This window comes from Acromyrmex echinatior, chromosome 5, assembly GCF_024713525.1.
Source record: "Acromyrmex echinatior isolate Ae372 chromosome 5, ASM2471352v2, whole genome shotgun sequence".
In the NCBI taxonomy this organism is placed as follows: Eukaryota; Metazoa; Arthropoda; class Insecta; order Hymenoptera; family Formicidae; genus Acromyrmex; species Acromyrmex echinatior.
Window position 1 is genome coordinate 11,512,422 of NC_141856.1, and position 18,604 is coordinate 11,531,025.

Sequence of the window (18,604 nt, forward strand, 5' to 3'; positions counted from 1 at the left end):
CGTCCATTTCACTTCCTCAAATGTCCTCCCCCTTCTTTACAGTTGCTGTGTTCTTTTCCTTGCTTCGACTGTCGTTCGGCCTTCCCTTCCATCGCTTTCATTGGCGCCTCGCCGAGCATATCACTCGACCGCAGACGTATAGCTCAGTTTACCTCAAAATCTTGATCCGAGTAACATGTTAGGGAATCGGAAGAACTCGAAACCATATTTACTCGATTCTTGTTGATCTTTCTTACTCTGTTAGCTTAGATAACCTAAAATAAGAAGTAGAAGAAATTAGAGGCTGTTTTCTTTTATTGGCAAAGGATGGAAGCACACGTTAGAAATGTGAATGACAGCATCAACACTGCACCGACAGAAGGTAGTAAAAAATAATTAAAGAGTATTTCATATTACTATTTAACGATGATTCTAATTATAAGTTATAAGAGTTTAAGCTGAGAAGTTTTTTGATATCATGTATTAAATAAGTGTAAATAAACATGTAAATTTGTATAAATATTGCTAATCATTACAAAATGTATGTGTTTAGTTGCTAAATTAAATAGATATTTAATAAATAATAATTAATTAAATAAAAAGTTAGTTTAATACTTACAGTATCAAACTAACCCCAAATTCTACAGATTTATGCATGTATAACAATTATTACTGTTGCAAAAAATGAAAATAATAATATTAAATAATAATATTCGAAATCTCAGAAGAAAATAATTATTAAGGATAAATCTAAATTTTTACTCAAACGACTCTCTTAGAGAAAGCTTTCTATCATATCGAAAAGTTTAAAAAATGATAGCCGATAAAGACGTTTCTTCAACAATAAACAGTTATTCATAATAATGTTCAATTGTATGCACGGTTATATAAGTGTGCTCAGTTATTATACCGTTATAAAAACAATAAAGAGAACGAATGCCTATTTTGCTTTGAAAATATTGGCATTCTCGTTGACAGCTTAATTGTTGGGAACTAACAACGAAGTGCATAATACACATGCTTATGTAGATATTATTTATCAAATGTCAATCACGGCCGCATAATTATATAAAATTGTTTGTGTCTTATCAATTTTTCAATCAATCTTAATATCGATTCTTTGTTCCTCATTATTTAATCGATCTTTTCAAATTTAATTGTCACAATAATTTCTAATATTCTATTCAATATGTGATGATACGCGATAATATTATTACAAAATCTTAAGAAGATTAATATGCAAAGCGAGTGAAAATGCATGAATCAGTGAAAGTAAACATTTGTAATAACTAACGTAGATTCTCATTTTCATTGTTTTATAAATTCAATTTATTTAATAAACATTATCAAATTCGAAAACATAAAAATATGTATTAGATGTGGATGCATTGTGTATTTGTCAAGAACGATCAAAGATATGGGATCATGATATGACAATGAAAGTTAACGATGCAAAATGTGAAGACTGAAGGAAAGAAAAATTAACGTAGGAACGTTAAAGTAACATACTAGACAAAACAAGATAGCATTCAGCATTCGCAAGATCTCTAATTAATTCTTACCGAGACCTTGAGAGACTAGTAACTTGCCATGCTTATAACAAATCAGATTGTCAATGAGTTGGATCGTAAACGCATGCGAGCATTCCGATAAATGAGCCCGTCGTTGAGTTGTACATTGTGGAATTGCATCATGTAAGTTTCATGCCGATGTTGCGATCTGAACTGAGAAAGCTGACAAGTAATGATCGCGAAAGTGACTCAAATAAAAACCGGTGACTCGAGATAAATTTCGTAAAGACACAGCTGAATGAGAAATACTCTTTTAGAAAAATGCCGTACGTTATACGGAGAGACATAAGCCAACTTTGCGATACCTGTTCAATAATTTTGAAAATTGCTATTATTTCTTTATTTTTTAATAGTTATGAATCCTTAATATGTATTTATATACTTTTGTCTCGAAAAAATTATTTCTAACATTTTTTGATAAAAATTTACTTAAATTGATGTATTTTTAGCTTCTTGTACGTAGCTTTTTTAAATACTATTATATATACAATCGAACCATTGCTGTAAAAGCAAAATATACAATATTTAGGTCAAATGCATTGTCATCATAAATGACATCAAGCGAAATATAATGTCACGATAAAATGCAATCATGCAAAATTTTTTTAATATCATAATTATAATTTAATTTATTAATTTAATTAATTAAATTTTTTAAATACTATAATTTTTTTTAATATAATTTTTATTCAAGTGCATTTTCCTTAGTTTTTATGTGCGTTCAGCATATTTTTAAAAAAGATAAATGTATATGCTTTTACATCTTTAAATGCTTTAAAATAGACTCAGCCGTCTGTGTAGAATCTTGCCTTTCAATTTATAATAATAATTTGTTTTTTAATGTATAATACATTTTAGTGTATAATACATTCAGCTTTAAAGATAAATAAATAATTAAGTATAAAAAAGCTAAGCGATAAGAGAGTTACAGAAATTGATGATGGTTCTGACAAACATAATGTGTATTGTTCACGGTGGAGTTTGATAAAGAAAATTCTTTTTTTATATTCATTCTTTTTTATTACAAATCACAAAAGTATCAAAATCATTTATCACGTGGACAAATCTGATTTGCATGTGTCGTACAATACTATGTGTGCACAAAATTTTTACAAATGTGTGCATTTATTATTAAACAATCAGCAAATTGACTAAATATTAATTGAATAATACACAAACATTAATTGAATAATGACAATAATAAATTCATCTGATTTCATATTGTATAATAAGAAAGTATAACCGTTCCAAATTTTATGTTTCTCATACTTTTGAATCGGACATTTTAATGTAACAAATCTTTCGTAATTTACGTAAAGCTTAACGAGAAGAATAATACAAATAAATCGTTAATTTTAATCTTAATTTTTTCTAATTACAACTTTGACTATATTTTTCTGTATACTATATCAAATTCGAGATTTATAGTATCATTTTACTTTAATAGTATTTTAAATGTATAATTTATTTGCATACTGAAAAAAATGTTTGATTATAAATTGAAATTTTGGTTGAAAATGGACAAATCCGAATTTTCTAGTTAAATTTACAAGAATTTTAATTGAGATACAATCAGAATTTTCATCGATTTTCCGAACATTTTTTTCAATACAATGATAATAAATAATAACATGAAAAAGCAACACGTGAAATTTATCAGAATTAGAGCAACATGATTTCAACAAACACAAGCATATAGCATAGTGGAAACGCCTCTCGTCTAAGGTTGCTCGTCTCTGATTAATGTGGCATACTAGCATGTTAAGAGTACCTTTCTCTAGGAAGCAGAATAATTCTATTAATAACTCATGAAAAACTGTTACGCGATAGTGAACAGAAAGATTGAAAATTGTAGACAAGCATGCTCAATCTACGTAAAACTAATTCATATAAAAATTCTTGAGAAGAATATTACTTTTACATAATAGAACTAAGAAAAATGTCTATTTCAACAGCAAATATCAACTTACCAAAATATTTTATTGTTTATTTTCGATACAAATGTTACAGTTTAAAATAATATTCTTGTTGTTAATATTAAAATTTTAAATAATTAAGTAAATTAAATATATATTGTATATAACAAATTAAATTATATAAATATATTATGTAATTAAAATAAAATATATTTAATAATTCAAATTTATAAGTCAAATATAAATTTAATATTAATTATTGATTGTATAAAATAAAAAAAGATATAATTATTTAATACATTGAAGTTGATTCATTCTAAAAATTTATATGATAGAATTATTATTAGTTGTGTTTAAAATATCAATGCCACACAATCGTAGAACAAGTTTTTTATGTCCACTATATATTTGCATAAGAGACACGATGCTCTTATCAGGTATCACGTCACTGTATGATCCTTGACGTTCCATCATTGGCATGTTTTCTTGTCTCTAGATACATTCAGTTCTTTTCTTATGAATATAATAAAATGCGTGCTAGTTAAAAAATATCTATAGAACAGCCTTTGCCATTGCGCATAACTTCCACATTTTTATTAATATAAATACGAGCTGCTCATTTTTAACATTTTTTTTTAATGTTATTTTTCTAGTGTTATCTTTTATTAAGAATTTATTCACACGGAATAAAACAAAAATTCGTACGAAACAAACGACTTTTTCTCGCATAATGCAAAACATGTAGAACTGTGCATTTGAAATACTTTTATTCGAAAAATATTACTTGTAAAACAATTGTATTTTATATTTAATGTTTTATCGGAGCACATAAAAATATTGTGTATTTTGTATTTCAGATTATTATGAAAAATTGATAATATAAAAGTGTTTTATATTTTGTATTTTAAATACTGAGATTGACAATTAATCTTACAAAATACAAAAAACTTTCAATCTTTCGATTTTAAATAAAAAGTACATAATATTTTCATGTGCTCCGTTGAAGTGCAAAATACAAAATACACTTTTGTAACATTATAATATGTTTTAAATAAAAGTATTTACATGCAATAAATACAGTAAATACATGCCCAGCCCTAAAAGCATTGCCAAACGTTTCTTAAATGATTCTTTCAGCGTACATGCCTACGTCAGAGACATCCTTCACTGTCGAGGAAGAGGACGCGTTAGTGACGTTGATAGTTGTTGTGTTCGGCATCATCGTTGCCATGGTGGTGCTGTTCTCGATGGGTATCTTCATAGATTGCAGACACCAGTACGTTAACGATGATCCTTTTTCAAAAAATTTGCATCTTATTGATTAAACAATTTTGACAAATAACAGCAAAGATATTGTTCATTAGTATGTATGCAACAGAAAACTCTCTTATTTAGATGATGTAAACTTAACGATAATATATTCACGTTATAAAAGAACATTTTGTAGAACGATAATGTGTGTGTGTGTATGTGTGTGTGAAAGTAATTATTAATTATCGTTACAACGGACATTATTGCAGAGAGAAAGATTCTATGAAGAGAAAAAAACTGAGACTGAAAATGTTGCCGTTTGCACGAAGAGGCCGGAAAGATGACATGAAAGCCTTAGCTTCAAATATATATCCCAATGGTGTTACTGGGTCCAAGGAGACGGATGATGTAGTTTGATATAATAAAAATTATTGGAAATTCGTAAGAATTATGATAGATATTTCATAAATTCTTTATATAAATTTAAGATTTGCGAGTCTAATGATTAGCTTATAGTATTTAATATTAAAATGTGTGAAAGTGTGTTGAAACTCTTTCTATAAGGAGGGAAAATACAATAAATTCTTCACATTCTTTTGATCTCCTTTAGCAAGGTAAATCTATATAAAAAATAAATTATGCCGTGTCCGAACGTTTTATTGAATAGGTCTTGCAATAATAGTATTTTTTACTATTAGGTGTTGGAATTAATTCGTAGCGTTTTACAAGTGATGGGAAGTACTTTCATTAATGTATTTTTTAATGCTCATGTGAAATAAATAACATTCTTTCATTAAAAAACGCTACGAATTAATTCCAACACCTAATATATAAAAGAATCCTACACTAAGGTATGTACTGTAGGTATAACTTATTTTTTATATATAAATTTATCATGCTAAAGGAGATCAAAATCTTTGAAAAATCTGTGTTTCCTCCTTACTTTTCAAAGAGATATTATTATTATTTATGAAAGATATGTGATTTTATAATACGCACTTTCTAAACAGAATTAATAAACTCGAAATAGTGGACACGACTTATTATTAATAACTCTTTAATATCATACTATACGTTTTGTCAAGGAAATAGAACTAGGTATTGTGTAAAAATATTGCATAAAAATGAATTGCAACGAGGTTTTCTCCAATCAAAACGCCAACAAATGTTAAAATATATAACGACAATAAGTAAAGTATCCTTATTAATAAAAAAATTATATAACGTAAGAGTATGCTATATCGAAAGTAGTAGATTAAAGTTATGAATAATACACTTATTTTCCGTAATAAATAATGTAATTAGACAACTAGTTCATAATATATAAATAAAATAGTCACGAAAATTATTTATTTAAAAAATACGGCTTTTAATAAAATAAGATGACGTCAACATCAGTAAGCAGCATTTTTTATGCTTCTATTTTGGTCAGAGAATGTGCAGTTCCTCAAATACAGGATGTATTGGAGAATTCGCTTAATATATGCGAATCCTCAATACGTAATATCGCTCATATGTGTCCTTTTCTCACTCTCGATAAATTCCATTCACGTTTACAATAAAATAAAACCGTAAATGTATACTAAATAAAAATTAAAATATCTAAATAAATATAAAAATTTAAATATTATTAATACGAATCCATCTTAAACTGTTGCAGAATATGTAAACTATACATTACTTATTGAGAATTCATGACATATATGTTTCTTACTGTGATTTACAAACTATTATTTATTATTTATGTAATTAAATTTATTAAATAGCCGCATTTGCGATTATACCAAATCTGAACTTCCGACATTTGCTAAAAATAATTAGCATTTAATTTCTTATAATGTAGAATCATATATTTTTAATAAAAGCTAATATAAGAAAGTAAAATTGCACATGAAAAAATTTGATAAATTACTATTTTAATAAAATTCCATCATAAAATATATATTTTTTGTAATAAGTTAGTAGCATTATTTGTGTGTAAAAATAAATGTAGTTTCTCATACATTTAATTTAATATCAAAATTTGCTCACACATACTATTTTTTAAAATAGGTTGATATATAGCTGCATAAATATTTTATAGTTGAGATGAATATTAAATAAGAATAACGAATTATAATACTGATAATATTTATAGTCAAATATCGCGAAGTACGATATCTTTATTGTTTTCTAGCTATATAATGTAACACAGTTCAGTGTTGACAGGTTGTAAAAAATTTTTAACTACAGAATCTTTTATGGGGATCAGGTACGCGTAAAACATTTTATGCTAAACTTAACTGTGATCTCAAAGTATCTGTATTCTGTTTACATTGCTAACATTGTAGGATATACCGGTTACTTAAAAAAATATTTTCAAATAAAGTTATACATTACCAGCGTTAAGCGTTTTTCACGCCAAAAGTGCTATTTAAATTGTTATGATTGAACCAACTGTGAAAGTTATATTTATCTATAAATGAATATCATGTATTTTGCTCATCATGTACATAAATATTAGAAATATAATTAAAAGTTGTTTGTATATAAATCCGTTTTGTCATTTTCTATTAACTATTACTAACACTTATCATTAATTCTAATTTAGATTTAGCTTAATAACAGTATACATTTTTTAAAAATATAATCAATTCAAACACACACGCGAGCGTGCAAATTATGCATAGCATGCATTGTATACACATATTGTATACGATTTTCATATTTTATGTATGTATAAAATAATAAAAAATTCTTAGTGTTAGTTAGAAACATAGATTGCGTTTAAGAAAACGAGATAAAAACAAAGTTACAAATAGTACTAATAGCATTTCTTTCAACGTACTCTATGTTTCACATTATTAAATAAGAATTTTTTATTATTCTTAAATCTTGTAGCCGAAACATGTAGTTAGATTTATTTGTAGGCATTTGTAAGCATTTAAATTAATTATGTAATTTATATTTTTTATCTTTTATACATGAATTTCGTATCTTTAATTATATATACAATCGTAGAAAAATATTAAAAATACAGATTTGTTAGGAAATCAATGAGTTTAAAAATTCATATGTTTTTGTGCCATGCAGCCAATTTTGTTGTCAGCCAAAGATGTTGTCTTATTTGTCAAAGTATATCTTCAATATCCATCATTTTATAAAATAATTTCTGTAACTCAATTTTGATTTTCTTAGTCATCAAGGGGAATGTTCAAGCTTTAATTTAAGTTTGGTCCATCTCAATGCAATGATTTTTCATTATCGCTATTCGAAAATATTAAAAATTTGTACTAAAATTTAGTTGCCTGTTTTTTTTTGTCGATAAATGTAATTACCAAATAACAAATATTTATAAAATTTGGTATTGTTATAAAATTTACACTTGAAAACGTATTTTTGTGAGTGTATGTGCCAGACCATCATCGTCTAAATGTGATTCGTTATACTTAATGTTCCGCAAATTAAAAAAAATTGAAAGACATTGGTATATATGTAGTACACATATACATTGAAATATGTAATATATAATATTGAAAAGCTCCAACAAAAATATATATTATTTTTTAATATAAATCTCCAATCTTTAAAAATATATCTTTAAAAATTGGAAAATTGTTATACAAAATAAATTTTTATTTTGTATATTGCATTTTGTTTGTGTCTTACAAGGAATTATTATATATGCATTTTATACTGTTAAAATATACATTGCTAATTATTATTATTATAAAAAGTTCAAAGAAATATACAAAATTGGAAAAATTTTGTGGTGTAAAACTATTGTCATTTGGCGCTTACAACGCTCGCAAGTTTCAAAGTTTCAAGATTTTGTACCATAAAATTTTTCTAACTTTGTATATACTATTTTGTTATTATTATTTCAGTATTATTAAAATTAGAACAACAGATTGTTGAACCTTAATTGTTTATCGGAAAACGAATTTATAATTTAAATATTATAATATATTTTACGTATTAAAGTTAATGAATTATGAAAAATAGTTTTCAAAAAATTTTGTGGCAATATATACTATTTTTCTTTGTAAAAAATTAACATGTGTATGTAAAAAATGTCTAAATTACTTTAATAAAAAGTAATTTAAAAATGGAAATCGCTTCAAGAAAACCTTTGTTAACAAATTTAAAAAAATTCGTAAGAACTACAATTTATAGTGTCTCGTGCTTTAGTTTGTACTCTTTTACGAATCTAATTATCTACTCAGCTTGTCTGACAAATAATGTTTGCTAGCGTTATGAACGCCAAATGGAGCCTTATTCGTACGCACAGTGATGAATCGAAGTTGGTAACTGAAGATTATCATAGTCGCACGATTGGAATGCCAAAATGATATTCAGCTTGACTCTCTCAAGTTGCATCACAGAAGAAATGTTGTGTATTTTCCTTAGCGCAATCGTTTATCTCCTTCAGCAGACACTTTGATTCACAAATGACTTATTAAGATTAGATGCGTCCGAGGACCATGGCCAGCAATGCCATACGCACGTAGACTCCGTTTTCCGCCTGCCGGAAGTAAGCCGCCCGTGGGTCAGTATCGAATTCTTTGCTTATTTCGAAAACACGTGGTAAAGGGTGCATCACTGCCATCTTCCTCTTTGCACGAGACATCAGCTGCGGAGTTACTATGAAGAATCCGCACATCTGTTGTACATGTAATGATTTTTTTAAAACTTAAATTAATGTGTCAAAATTAATTTAAAAGCAAATATTGAAGTAAAAGCGTTATTCGAAGTAAAATGAATATTTAATTTCAAACATCAATAATAATTTCAATAATTTTATATAATTTCGGATAGATAATGTAATAATTTTCTAATAAAAATATGAATTATTAAAAACCTAATTCGTACAGAATTTCATAATAAAAGAAGTACACGATCGCGTATAGAATGTACTTGCTTTCTTACGAAAATTTCAATGTTCAAGTAACGACTCACCTTGTGATATTGTTCTTGCGTAGCGAAACGCTCATTTTGTATTCGCGTTATATAAAGTACGTCGGTATCGGGTAGAGCCTCTTCCAGAGTTGAAAATCTTTCTTGAGAGATACCACGTTCAGCCACATAATTAACGACATGATTCGGCATGTCAAGGCCAGGTGGATTGACGTAGCGAAGTTCTACGTTGTATAGGGTTAGTAGTCTACATCAGAATATTAAAAAATGATACGTATTAAAAGAAAATATCTTTGCTTCAATAAAATGTTATAAAGGATAATTACATTGTTTGAAATAAAAATTAATTGTAAAGTTTACGATTATACGAATTAAACTTGTTATTTAGAATCAAATAACTTCTTCGATTTTTATTGCCAGTTATAAATATATTGTTCTTAATAAACATATTTGAACGTTTATATTTTCTTACTAAAAATACATTCAAAATTCTATTAATATATTGAAATTAAATTTATAGATTGCGTATGTAATTTTGTTTGAAGAAACAAAATTTGATTAATTTTATTTTTATGTTTCTTTAAAATCTCAGATTTTTAAATATATTTTCTGATTTGAAATCGACATCCTTTTAACATAAACGTCTGCAGAAGTCAACAGTTTTAAAAATATAACTTTGTGCAAATTTATTTTGATATATTGTTCAATTTTTGCAAGTAGAATATTGTATATTTAAGACTGTCTTAATCAATTACACTTTTCATAAAAGATCGCATCTAAATTCAGAATTAAAATTGTATAATATATATGTGTGTGTACAATTGTCTATTATATTAGTCAACAAATTCAACAATTAACAAATCAAAATTTACTAATCAAAAATTGCAGCATGTCTTAGCTAACGAAAAATGTGATCATTTTTTTATAGGGTACATAAACTTATGCGTGTGATATTTATATACTTTTTGTTTTTTTTTTTAATTGATTACCTTGGATATTGTTTTTGTCGCACTAACCTTGCAAGAGAATGAACAGTTCTACCGTGCTTCAAATCCCCGACCATGGTGATTGTAAGACCATTTACGGTTCCGAATTCATCTCTAATTGTGAAAATGTCTAGTAACGCTTGCGTCGGATGTTCACCGGTTCCATCACCGGCATTTAATATCGGTTTCCTACAATGCTGCGCTACCCTCTGTATAAATTATTATTAATTTAAAATTAGGAAAGATATAAAAAATGCAAAAAAATTTGATCAAATCAATAAAATAAATAGTTTTTTATACTCATGTATATAACTTCAATACTCACAGCTGCCGCACCCGGCGCTGAGTGTCTAAGTACAACTACATCCGCGTATCCTGCCATTACTGTTACTGAATCTAAAAATAATAATTTATTAGATATTTGACGAAAGATTAGAAAAGAAATTACTCCCGCATATTTTGTAAATTGTCTTTGCATATTAGAATAATAATTAGTTAGAGTACATTTCACTCCAATATTTATCAAGGATCGTACTTTTATTGTATGAAACAAATTTCTATAAACCTTCTAAAGTTTCGCCTTTCTTCACTGATGATGTAGAACCATCCATGTATATCACGCGTCCACCGAGACGTTCCATTGCGGCAGCAAAACTGCACGATGTTCTCGTGCTGACTTCGTAGAAGATAGAAGCCATAATCTTTCCCTTAACCATACATTATACTTAATCTTTTTAACTAAGAAATTAAGGAAGTTTTGTATATTATTTAAAAATTCATAATTAACATTCTTGAATTTTATAATGATTTCTATATATATATATTTTTAAATTATTAGTAAAAGAAACTCTACAAGTAATCTTTAATTTTATTTACCTTTAAAATATGATCCAAGGGTCGTTCTTTTCTGATAGCATTTCGAAAAGTTTCTGCTAAGTGAAATATATCTTTCAATATATCTTTATTAAAAATTTCCACGGTGAGCACGTGATGTCCGATTAGACTGTTGCTTGTATGGACAGTTGGAATCGATGCGACGGCAGTCATAAGCAGATTTGGATTACTGTCGCTTTTGTATCTAGTAACATTGCTGATGGGCAACGGTGAGATAGTTCTTTGAGAGGGTAGTGCCTTGGAATGTTCTTTATCGATGGCGTCTGTATATGGCGCAAAGTGAACGCTCGATTTGTGCGATGCCGGTTGCAAGAGATGCGTAAACGACTCTGACAAAATAGAACATAAATTAATTGATTTTCATATTTTATCTGTTTTTATAATAGTAAGTTATAAATGATTCTTATTATATTATTGTTGTTGTCATTATTAATATTATGATTATTGTAGTTGCTGTTTTTGCAATAGTAAGATATGCAATGTGAGAAATAATATCTGTGAGACATTTAATCTTATTCGCAAATACATATTTATCAATTTTAAACGTGTTTCTACAAATATCTTAATAAACAATCTCAGTTTGACATTATAAAAAATAAATATATATTAGGTGTTGGAATTAATTCGTAGCGTTTTTAATGAAAGAATGTTATTTATTTCACATGAGCATTAAAAAATACATTAATGAAAGTACTTCCCATCACTTGTAAAACGCTACGAATTAATTCCAACACCTAATATTAAAATATATATTTTATCTATCTATATATATATATAAATTCATTTTTCAAATTTGATTTTATCATAATTGGACTGGATGGGTTCTTCTATTTTAATTTGTATTTGCATTATCATACCGATTTGATCGTCTTCATGCACATCAATATGTATATTTGATTTTTCGTAGTTCGGCGATATGAGACTGTCTAGCGATAATGGTTTGTTGACGATATCTGCGAGTTGAACGGATGTTATCGATGCATAGAGTGTTGATGAAGTCTTCGTATTATATTGTATATCTCTGATGTCTTGACCAAATCCAGGATTTATTAGTACTTGTCCCTCAATGTAAGCAATTTCGCCTCTTAAGACCACTCTATGCACGGAACCACGAACTTTCATGCCAGTGAAAGGTGTCCAATTCGATTTGCTGTACGTCATTGCTTCCGGAATAATCCATTCATCATCCATATCGATCTCGATGTATGTGTTACGTTGATCGGGGATATTAAAGATTCTTTTAGGATTTCGATACAATTTGTCTATAATATCCTACAATCAATAATTATCATTGATTACAGTTTTATTTAGGTTTTTATTACAATAATGTACCATATATAACTTTATTAATAAAATATAAATGTATATATATATATATATATATATATATATATATATATATACTATATTTTATATATATATATATAATACTTTTTTATCATAAAATAATTAACGTTTTTACATGCATATGTAGATATTATGCATTTAACAATAAGCAGGAATGGTATTGCTTTAATAAGATTTACTTTGCAATTAGAATTAGCTAGCATTTCTTAAAAATAATCAACAAAAAAATTTTCTTTATTTATTTTTATTATTGGAGTTACGAATGGATCTTCATGTGATACTCGAAGACTTATCTTGAAAACTTATTATCAGAAAATAGCATTCATATGTAATGGAAGAAGTGATAAGCATAAACATAAGACCGCGTTTAACAAAAGCTTTAAAAATTTCAAAATTCTTTTTCCAGAGCAATATGCTTCTCAATAAGTTACTTCGCAGAGTTTTTGATTTATTATTAATAACAAACAGATACGTTATCTCTGTACCAACGATTATGAAAATAGTATATACATATAATTCATATTTTTGTAAAAATGAAAAAAGTTTTAATAAGTTTCTTTTAATATTGTTTTATTACGTTACATTAAATACGAAACGTATCTGAGAATTGGAATGGCATATATGTTTGCATTCTCGAGAGTAATTTTCGCGTTATCGTGCAAAGTGCTTATCGGCATTCCGTACTCATTACGTCAGCTAGACATAATTGAAAGTTATAATTCAAACAAAATGTACCTCTATGGTCAGCTTTCCTTCATGTACAGCAGTCAGTAAGAGCGGTAACATAGTTTCCAAGCCGGGAAATCCTGGTGGCGGTTTCTCAGAAGACTTCTCTTGCACAGTATGTGGAGCTTTACAGAGAAAATCAATGTCTCATTAAAAACGTGCGAATATATAAGATAAGCATACGTCGATCGCGTGATTTCGCGCGTTAGAACTTATTCTTTAATATTCTTGAATAAAAACAAAAATCTTGCAATTATCAAAACGTTTGTTTTTATCTGAACATCTAATTGCATCTTATTATTTCTACACAACAAGTGCAAATGTCTGATATAATATCAAAGTCTTTTGGACAAAAAGAATACTCTTGTATGATTTAAAAGCAAAGCAAAGTAGCTGTTATATAAACATGAGATGTCCATCCTTTTATCTCCAAATCATAGAATGCTGGTCGTTATCATTTTGAGATATTGAATTAAATTTATTCTGCTATGTGACTGTAGCGCGAATTTTGTGAAAAATTATAACTTGCAATTTAATTACAGCTACAATTAAAGACATTAAAATATAGTAATAAGTTTATCGACGAACCGTGATCGGTTGCAAAACAATCAATAACATCTATATTATCCCAGAGAGCCTGTTGATCCTCTTTTGTTCCCAAAGGAGGGCTTACTTGACCTCTTTCATAGCCTATTCGATCTAAATCATCCTGGCAAAGGAATAAATGGTGCGGACATACCTCGCACGTAACTGCCAATCCCTACAAAAAATATTATATAGACTAGGATTGACAGTTTGTAACATTGTTACTTTGTTGATCGTTACCTTGTTATAATAACGGTTTGATAATGACATTGTGAATTTTTTATGACAGTAATGGTAACATCAAAATTATAAAAATCAATCGTTACTTGTTAAGCTTGTTAAAAAAGTCATTCGTTATTGAAAAAAATAATTCCTTTTTTCATTAATTTGTAACACATTACTTTTTTACTCGCGTTACTTGTAACGAGTAACATTATGCGTTATTCATTATTTATTACTTTTTTTGGTAAGTAACGTATAAAGATGACAAATTTCTTTTCAAAATGACTTTTCTAACCTTAGCACAACCTTTGTGTTTAGGCAGTTAGCATTATCGTCATAAAAAAATTGCAACATCGTCATCAAATTGTTTACTATAGAAAATAATGACAAAGTAACTGAAAATTAACGTTTGCCAACCCTGATAGACATATAAGAAAATATAATTAACATCGATATATTTTTAGGTGTATTTCAATTTAAATATTTAATAAGAGCACTTTTTTATTTAAATTATATTTGCCGCCTTAATTTTTAATTATTAAAATTGACTTTTAGTTTCTCATATACTCTATTACTACTGGGTTACGTAAATCTTATACATATACTACATTATTTTGGTTTTGTGATAGACATCTTTTTTATTGATATGTATTGGATACTTACATGTTCTTTAGCAGCTCGAATGATTTGTATTTCTTCTTTACGTGCTACGTGGCACACATGAATCGGTCTGCTGTGCAAACTCGCTAGCAAAAGGACTGCAGCTGTGGTTTGTCCTTCCGCATGCACACACAAAGGATACTTTTTCGGCCAACTTTCGAAATGCTACAAAAAAGAAGTAGATGTATATCATATAATTGGAAATATAAATGTTAATTATTTTTTATTTTGATTAAAATATGATTTTGATTAAATTATCATTATTTTACAACAATTAAAATTGTTTCAAAATAATTTTCTTATAACAGGCGCATATACTTGGAATCTTCTTTTTATCTTTTTTGTAAAACATATTTTTTAATAGATTATATATGTTTCACACACATACAAATTTATAAATAAGCTAGATTTGTTAAAGAATATATTTTAGAACTGAAAGTATTTTTTACTTTCAATATTTTTTACTTTCAATATTTTTAAACATACAAACCATTTACCTTAATCCAAACAGTAAGATCAGTGAGACGGAGAGTTGTAAACGTTTCATTCAAGTACATTTTCAAAGCGGCCACGTGTGGTGCTATTTCACGTATATCGTTATAATTATCCGATGAGGCACCAGCAAAAAGTGCATAATCGCATCGCGATTCAGCTACAGCTTGCTATTGACAGTAAGTGATATTTTGTTATTTAATTTTATTATAACAAATTATTTAAGATTATTCTTAAATATTTCTTAAACATGATTAAAATTTATTTAGACTAAATCTAATCAATAATAAACAAAAAACATAAATAAAAACTGCGTGAAATTAATGATTAATTTTGAAATATCTGTATAAGAAATCAATGTTTTATATACGTGATAAGTAGATATTCGTGTGTGCTTTTTTGAACACAAAAAGAGTTTGAAACTCATAACGATAAAACAAACGTCACTTTTTAAGCTATTGTTATCATACGGTATCACGTTGTTAAAACTTGGTTCGTTAGCTGCGATCGATTTATGTGATAGAGCTTGATTTTTGATTATCACTTAGATATAGGAGACTTGGAGGAAATTGCATTTTTGAGCAAATATTTTAATTTAATTTAAAGAATATTTTACTAAACATGTTATAAATCAAATTCTTATGATGAAACAAGACTGAGCTAGTTTATCAAAATTTTTGTTTATGTGCTTATAAATTTAAAAGTATCCTGGAAAATTTTTGGTATCAATTTTTCGAGACAAAAAATTAAATCTTAATTATATATGTAATCTTTAATATATTTATTATTACATATTAATTTAAATTATTTTAAATTTCAATTTAAATTTAGTTTAATTACGATTTTATTAATAATACAAATATGAATAAAGAAAAATCAACAAAGTTAATTTTTGAGAGAGAGAGAGAGAGAGAGAGAGAGAGAGAGAGAGAGAAACATAAGGAATTCTCTTACCGCTTTAGCGATCGCAAAAGTCTTGTGGTCTACTACCGCAGGATTGGTATTCGGCATCGCAAAAATTATTGTTATGCCTCCGGCCAGCGCTGCTGCAGTACAAGAGGCAAAGTCTTCCTTGTGAACCTCTCCAGGATCGCGGGTATGCACGTGCACATCGATAAGGCCAGGTAATCTGATCATTTTTCGTGATGACATGCAATCAGTATGCGTTTTCATACGTGGTGCTTTCCCGCCAACCATTCTTAATGCCTATATATAAAAAAAACGAATCAATTACAGTTTACACTATCCGATAAATTTAAACTCTTTTTCCAGATCACGATTAGGACAAAGTGAATTTTTGTCGCTGAAAATGAATACGTAAATGAAACTGCTCTATTATGTTTTTGAGAAAATTAAATCTAAAAATGAAAAGAATGGTATTTTTTGATACTTTTAAGTATCTCAAAAACGTAATGTGATAGAGTAATTTTATTTGTCACGTTTTCGGGATACTTTAGCTGAAAAAGTTTAATTTTTTTCAAACAGGTGTACTTATATGTAATTATTTTGAAAAATGTAATTTAATCAGCAAAAATAATTAAAATTAAAAAAAATAATAGAACTATTACTTGAATTATTTGAACTTTTTATATAGTTTTTAATAGAAAATTTTGTTTCCTTCACATAAAAGACTATATCCAATTTAGACCCCGGCTAAATAGCATTGAGACCTAGCTAAGATTGTGGAGCATAAAAAAAAAAGGATTAAAGAGTACCATATGCACAACTTTGTAAAATGAGTCCCTTGAGTGCTACAGCTGTTCAAAGTTCGTTATTATAACCATGTATTGTGTATCATGTAGGACTGATTTTATTCGATTTCTCGAATAATCTAGTATCTGGAATATGTCCAATCTTGACAAAGACAACTTTTTTGGATCCCAAATAAATAGTTATAAGTCATATATATTAATCGATAAAGAGGGGGGAGAGACATTCAAAGTATGAAACAGAAGGTTTTAATTGCCTAATTGAAATGTGATCAATATATGGACCTTATCTCTTTTCAGCTTCCTTATCGAAACTCTCTAAAAGTAAAAAAACATCATTAACTGTTCTTGCTGGCATATGGATGTCTTCGGCAAAGTGTTGGGCATATCCCAGATACCATATAACTGTCAACCGGATGAACTGTACCAAATACATTTTAGATATTACTTCAATGTCCTACAATCCGTTACCGCGGGGAGGTGTTCTGGACGCAGAGAAATTGGATAAGACTAGTGGTACATGATCATAATAGTGAATTTTGGATAGTTCTAGTACTCAGGAAACCTCTCCTATAAAGTTGGGCTTATGGAATTTTTGATTTTCTTTTGATATCTTAAAATTTTAAGCATGTCTCAAAGTTGTTCATCCGGGGCCCAAATTTTCTTATAAAACTGGGCATAGTCCTTTATATTGTCCTTTATATTTGATTATATGTGAATATTAATAATTTCTGTTACTGTGAAAATAGATAATATTTTCTATCTTTCGAGAAGATTAAAATTCTCAATATTGTCTTAAAATATATAAATCCTGAAGTGAACTTTGTACCTAATATGCCTTATCAACAATGTGAACAAATTTTTATGAGTAAGAGTGAGTAATATTATAATCTTTTTTATCAAAAACAATCTTTGATCATTGATGTGGGAATGATATAAAATGTAGTTTTAAATTAGAAGGTAAAATCACGTAAGCTTATTCTAATCATTTAATCAAATTATTTCTTTAAATAAAATTTATTTTTATTTTTTAAAATAAAATTTGTTAAATTTTTTTATGACATACATATCATGTTTTTTATGAGATACTTTTGTAGAGTCGAAAATCTGAATACTCACTTCAACCAGCAGCTTCGCGCATTTAACATCTGTAATCAAAGGTACAGAATAATCAGCTGCTAGTCTTCTCGTCCGATAACCATGCGTCATAAAATTTGAAACACGCCGAGCTCCGCCGTTTCTCATCGGTAGATTAATCACGAGATCGAACTGTTTTTTCGACAAGAAATCGGCGAGATGCCGAAGTTGGCTCGGGCTGGAATCCTCATTCACGGCGATGTTCTCGAATGTCCATTGCACCGGTTCTACCT

The 18,604-nt window shown here is 27.9% G+C and overlaps 2 protein-coding genes across 2 annotated transcripts in view; one reads left to right on the top strand and one right to left on the bottom strand.

The window, feature by feature from the left end:
- Positions 1–132: 132 nt before the first annotated feature.
- Positions 133–7,250, top strand: LOC105153613 (uncharacterized). The gene is made up of 3 exons (XM_011068553.2): positions 133–361; positions 4,604–4,742; positions 4,987–7,250. Exons 1-3 carry the CDS (start codon positions 307–309, stop codon positions 5,132–5,134), a joined length of 342 nt encoding a protein of 113 aa, XP_011066855.1. The 5' UTR covers positions 133–306; the 3' UTR covers positions 5,135–7,250.
- The window catches only part of rudimentary (carbamoyl-phosphate synthetase 2, aspartate transcarbamylase, and dihydroorotase rudimentary), a 33,339-nt gene continuing 21,735 nt past the window's right edge, over positions 7,001–18,604 (bottom strand). The window contains exons 14-26 of the mRNA XM_087406706.1: positions 18,354–18,602; positions 16,480–16,731; positions 15,531–15,695; positions 15,037–15,198; positions 14,155–14,326; positions 13,576–13,691; positions 12,351–12,765; positions 11,476–11,822; positions 11,165–11,306; positions 10,925–10,995; positions 10,630–10,808; positions 9,656–9,860; positions 7,001–9,359 (exon numbers count right to left, since the gene is read on the bottom strand). Coding sequence (XP_087262832.1) covers positions 9,162–9,359; positions 9,656–9,860; positions 10,630–10,808; positions 10,925–10,995; positions 11,165–11,306; positions 11,476–11,822; positions 12,351–12,765; positions 13,576–13,691; positions 14,155–14,326; positions 15,037–15,198; positions 15,531–15,695; positions 16,480–16,731; positions 18,354–18,602 — 2,673 coding nt within the window. The 3' untranslated portion in view covers positions 7,001–9,161. The remainder of the gene's footprint in view (positions 9,360–9,655; positions 9,861–10,629; positions 10,809–10,924; positions 10,996–11,164; positions 11,307–11,475; positions 11,823–12,350; positions 12,766–13,575; positions 13,692–14,154; positions 14,327–15,036; positions 15,199–15,530; positions 15,696–16,479; positions 16,732–18,353; positions 18,603–18,604) is intronic.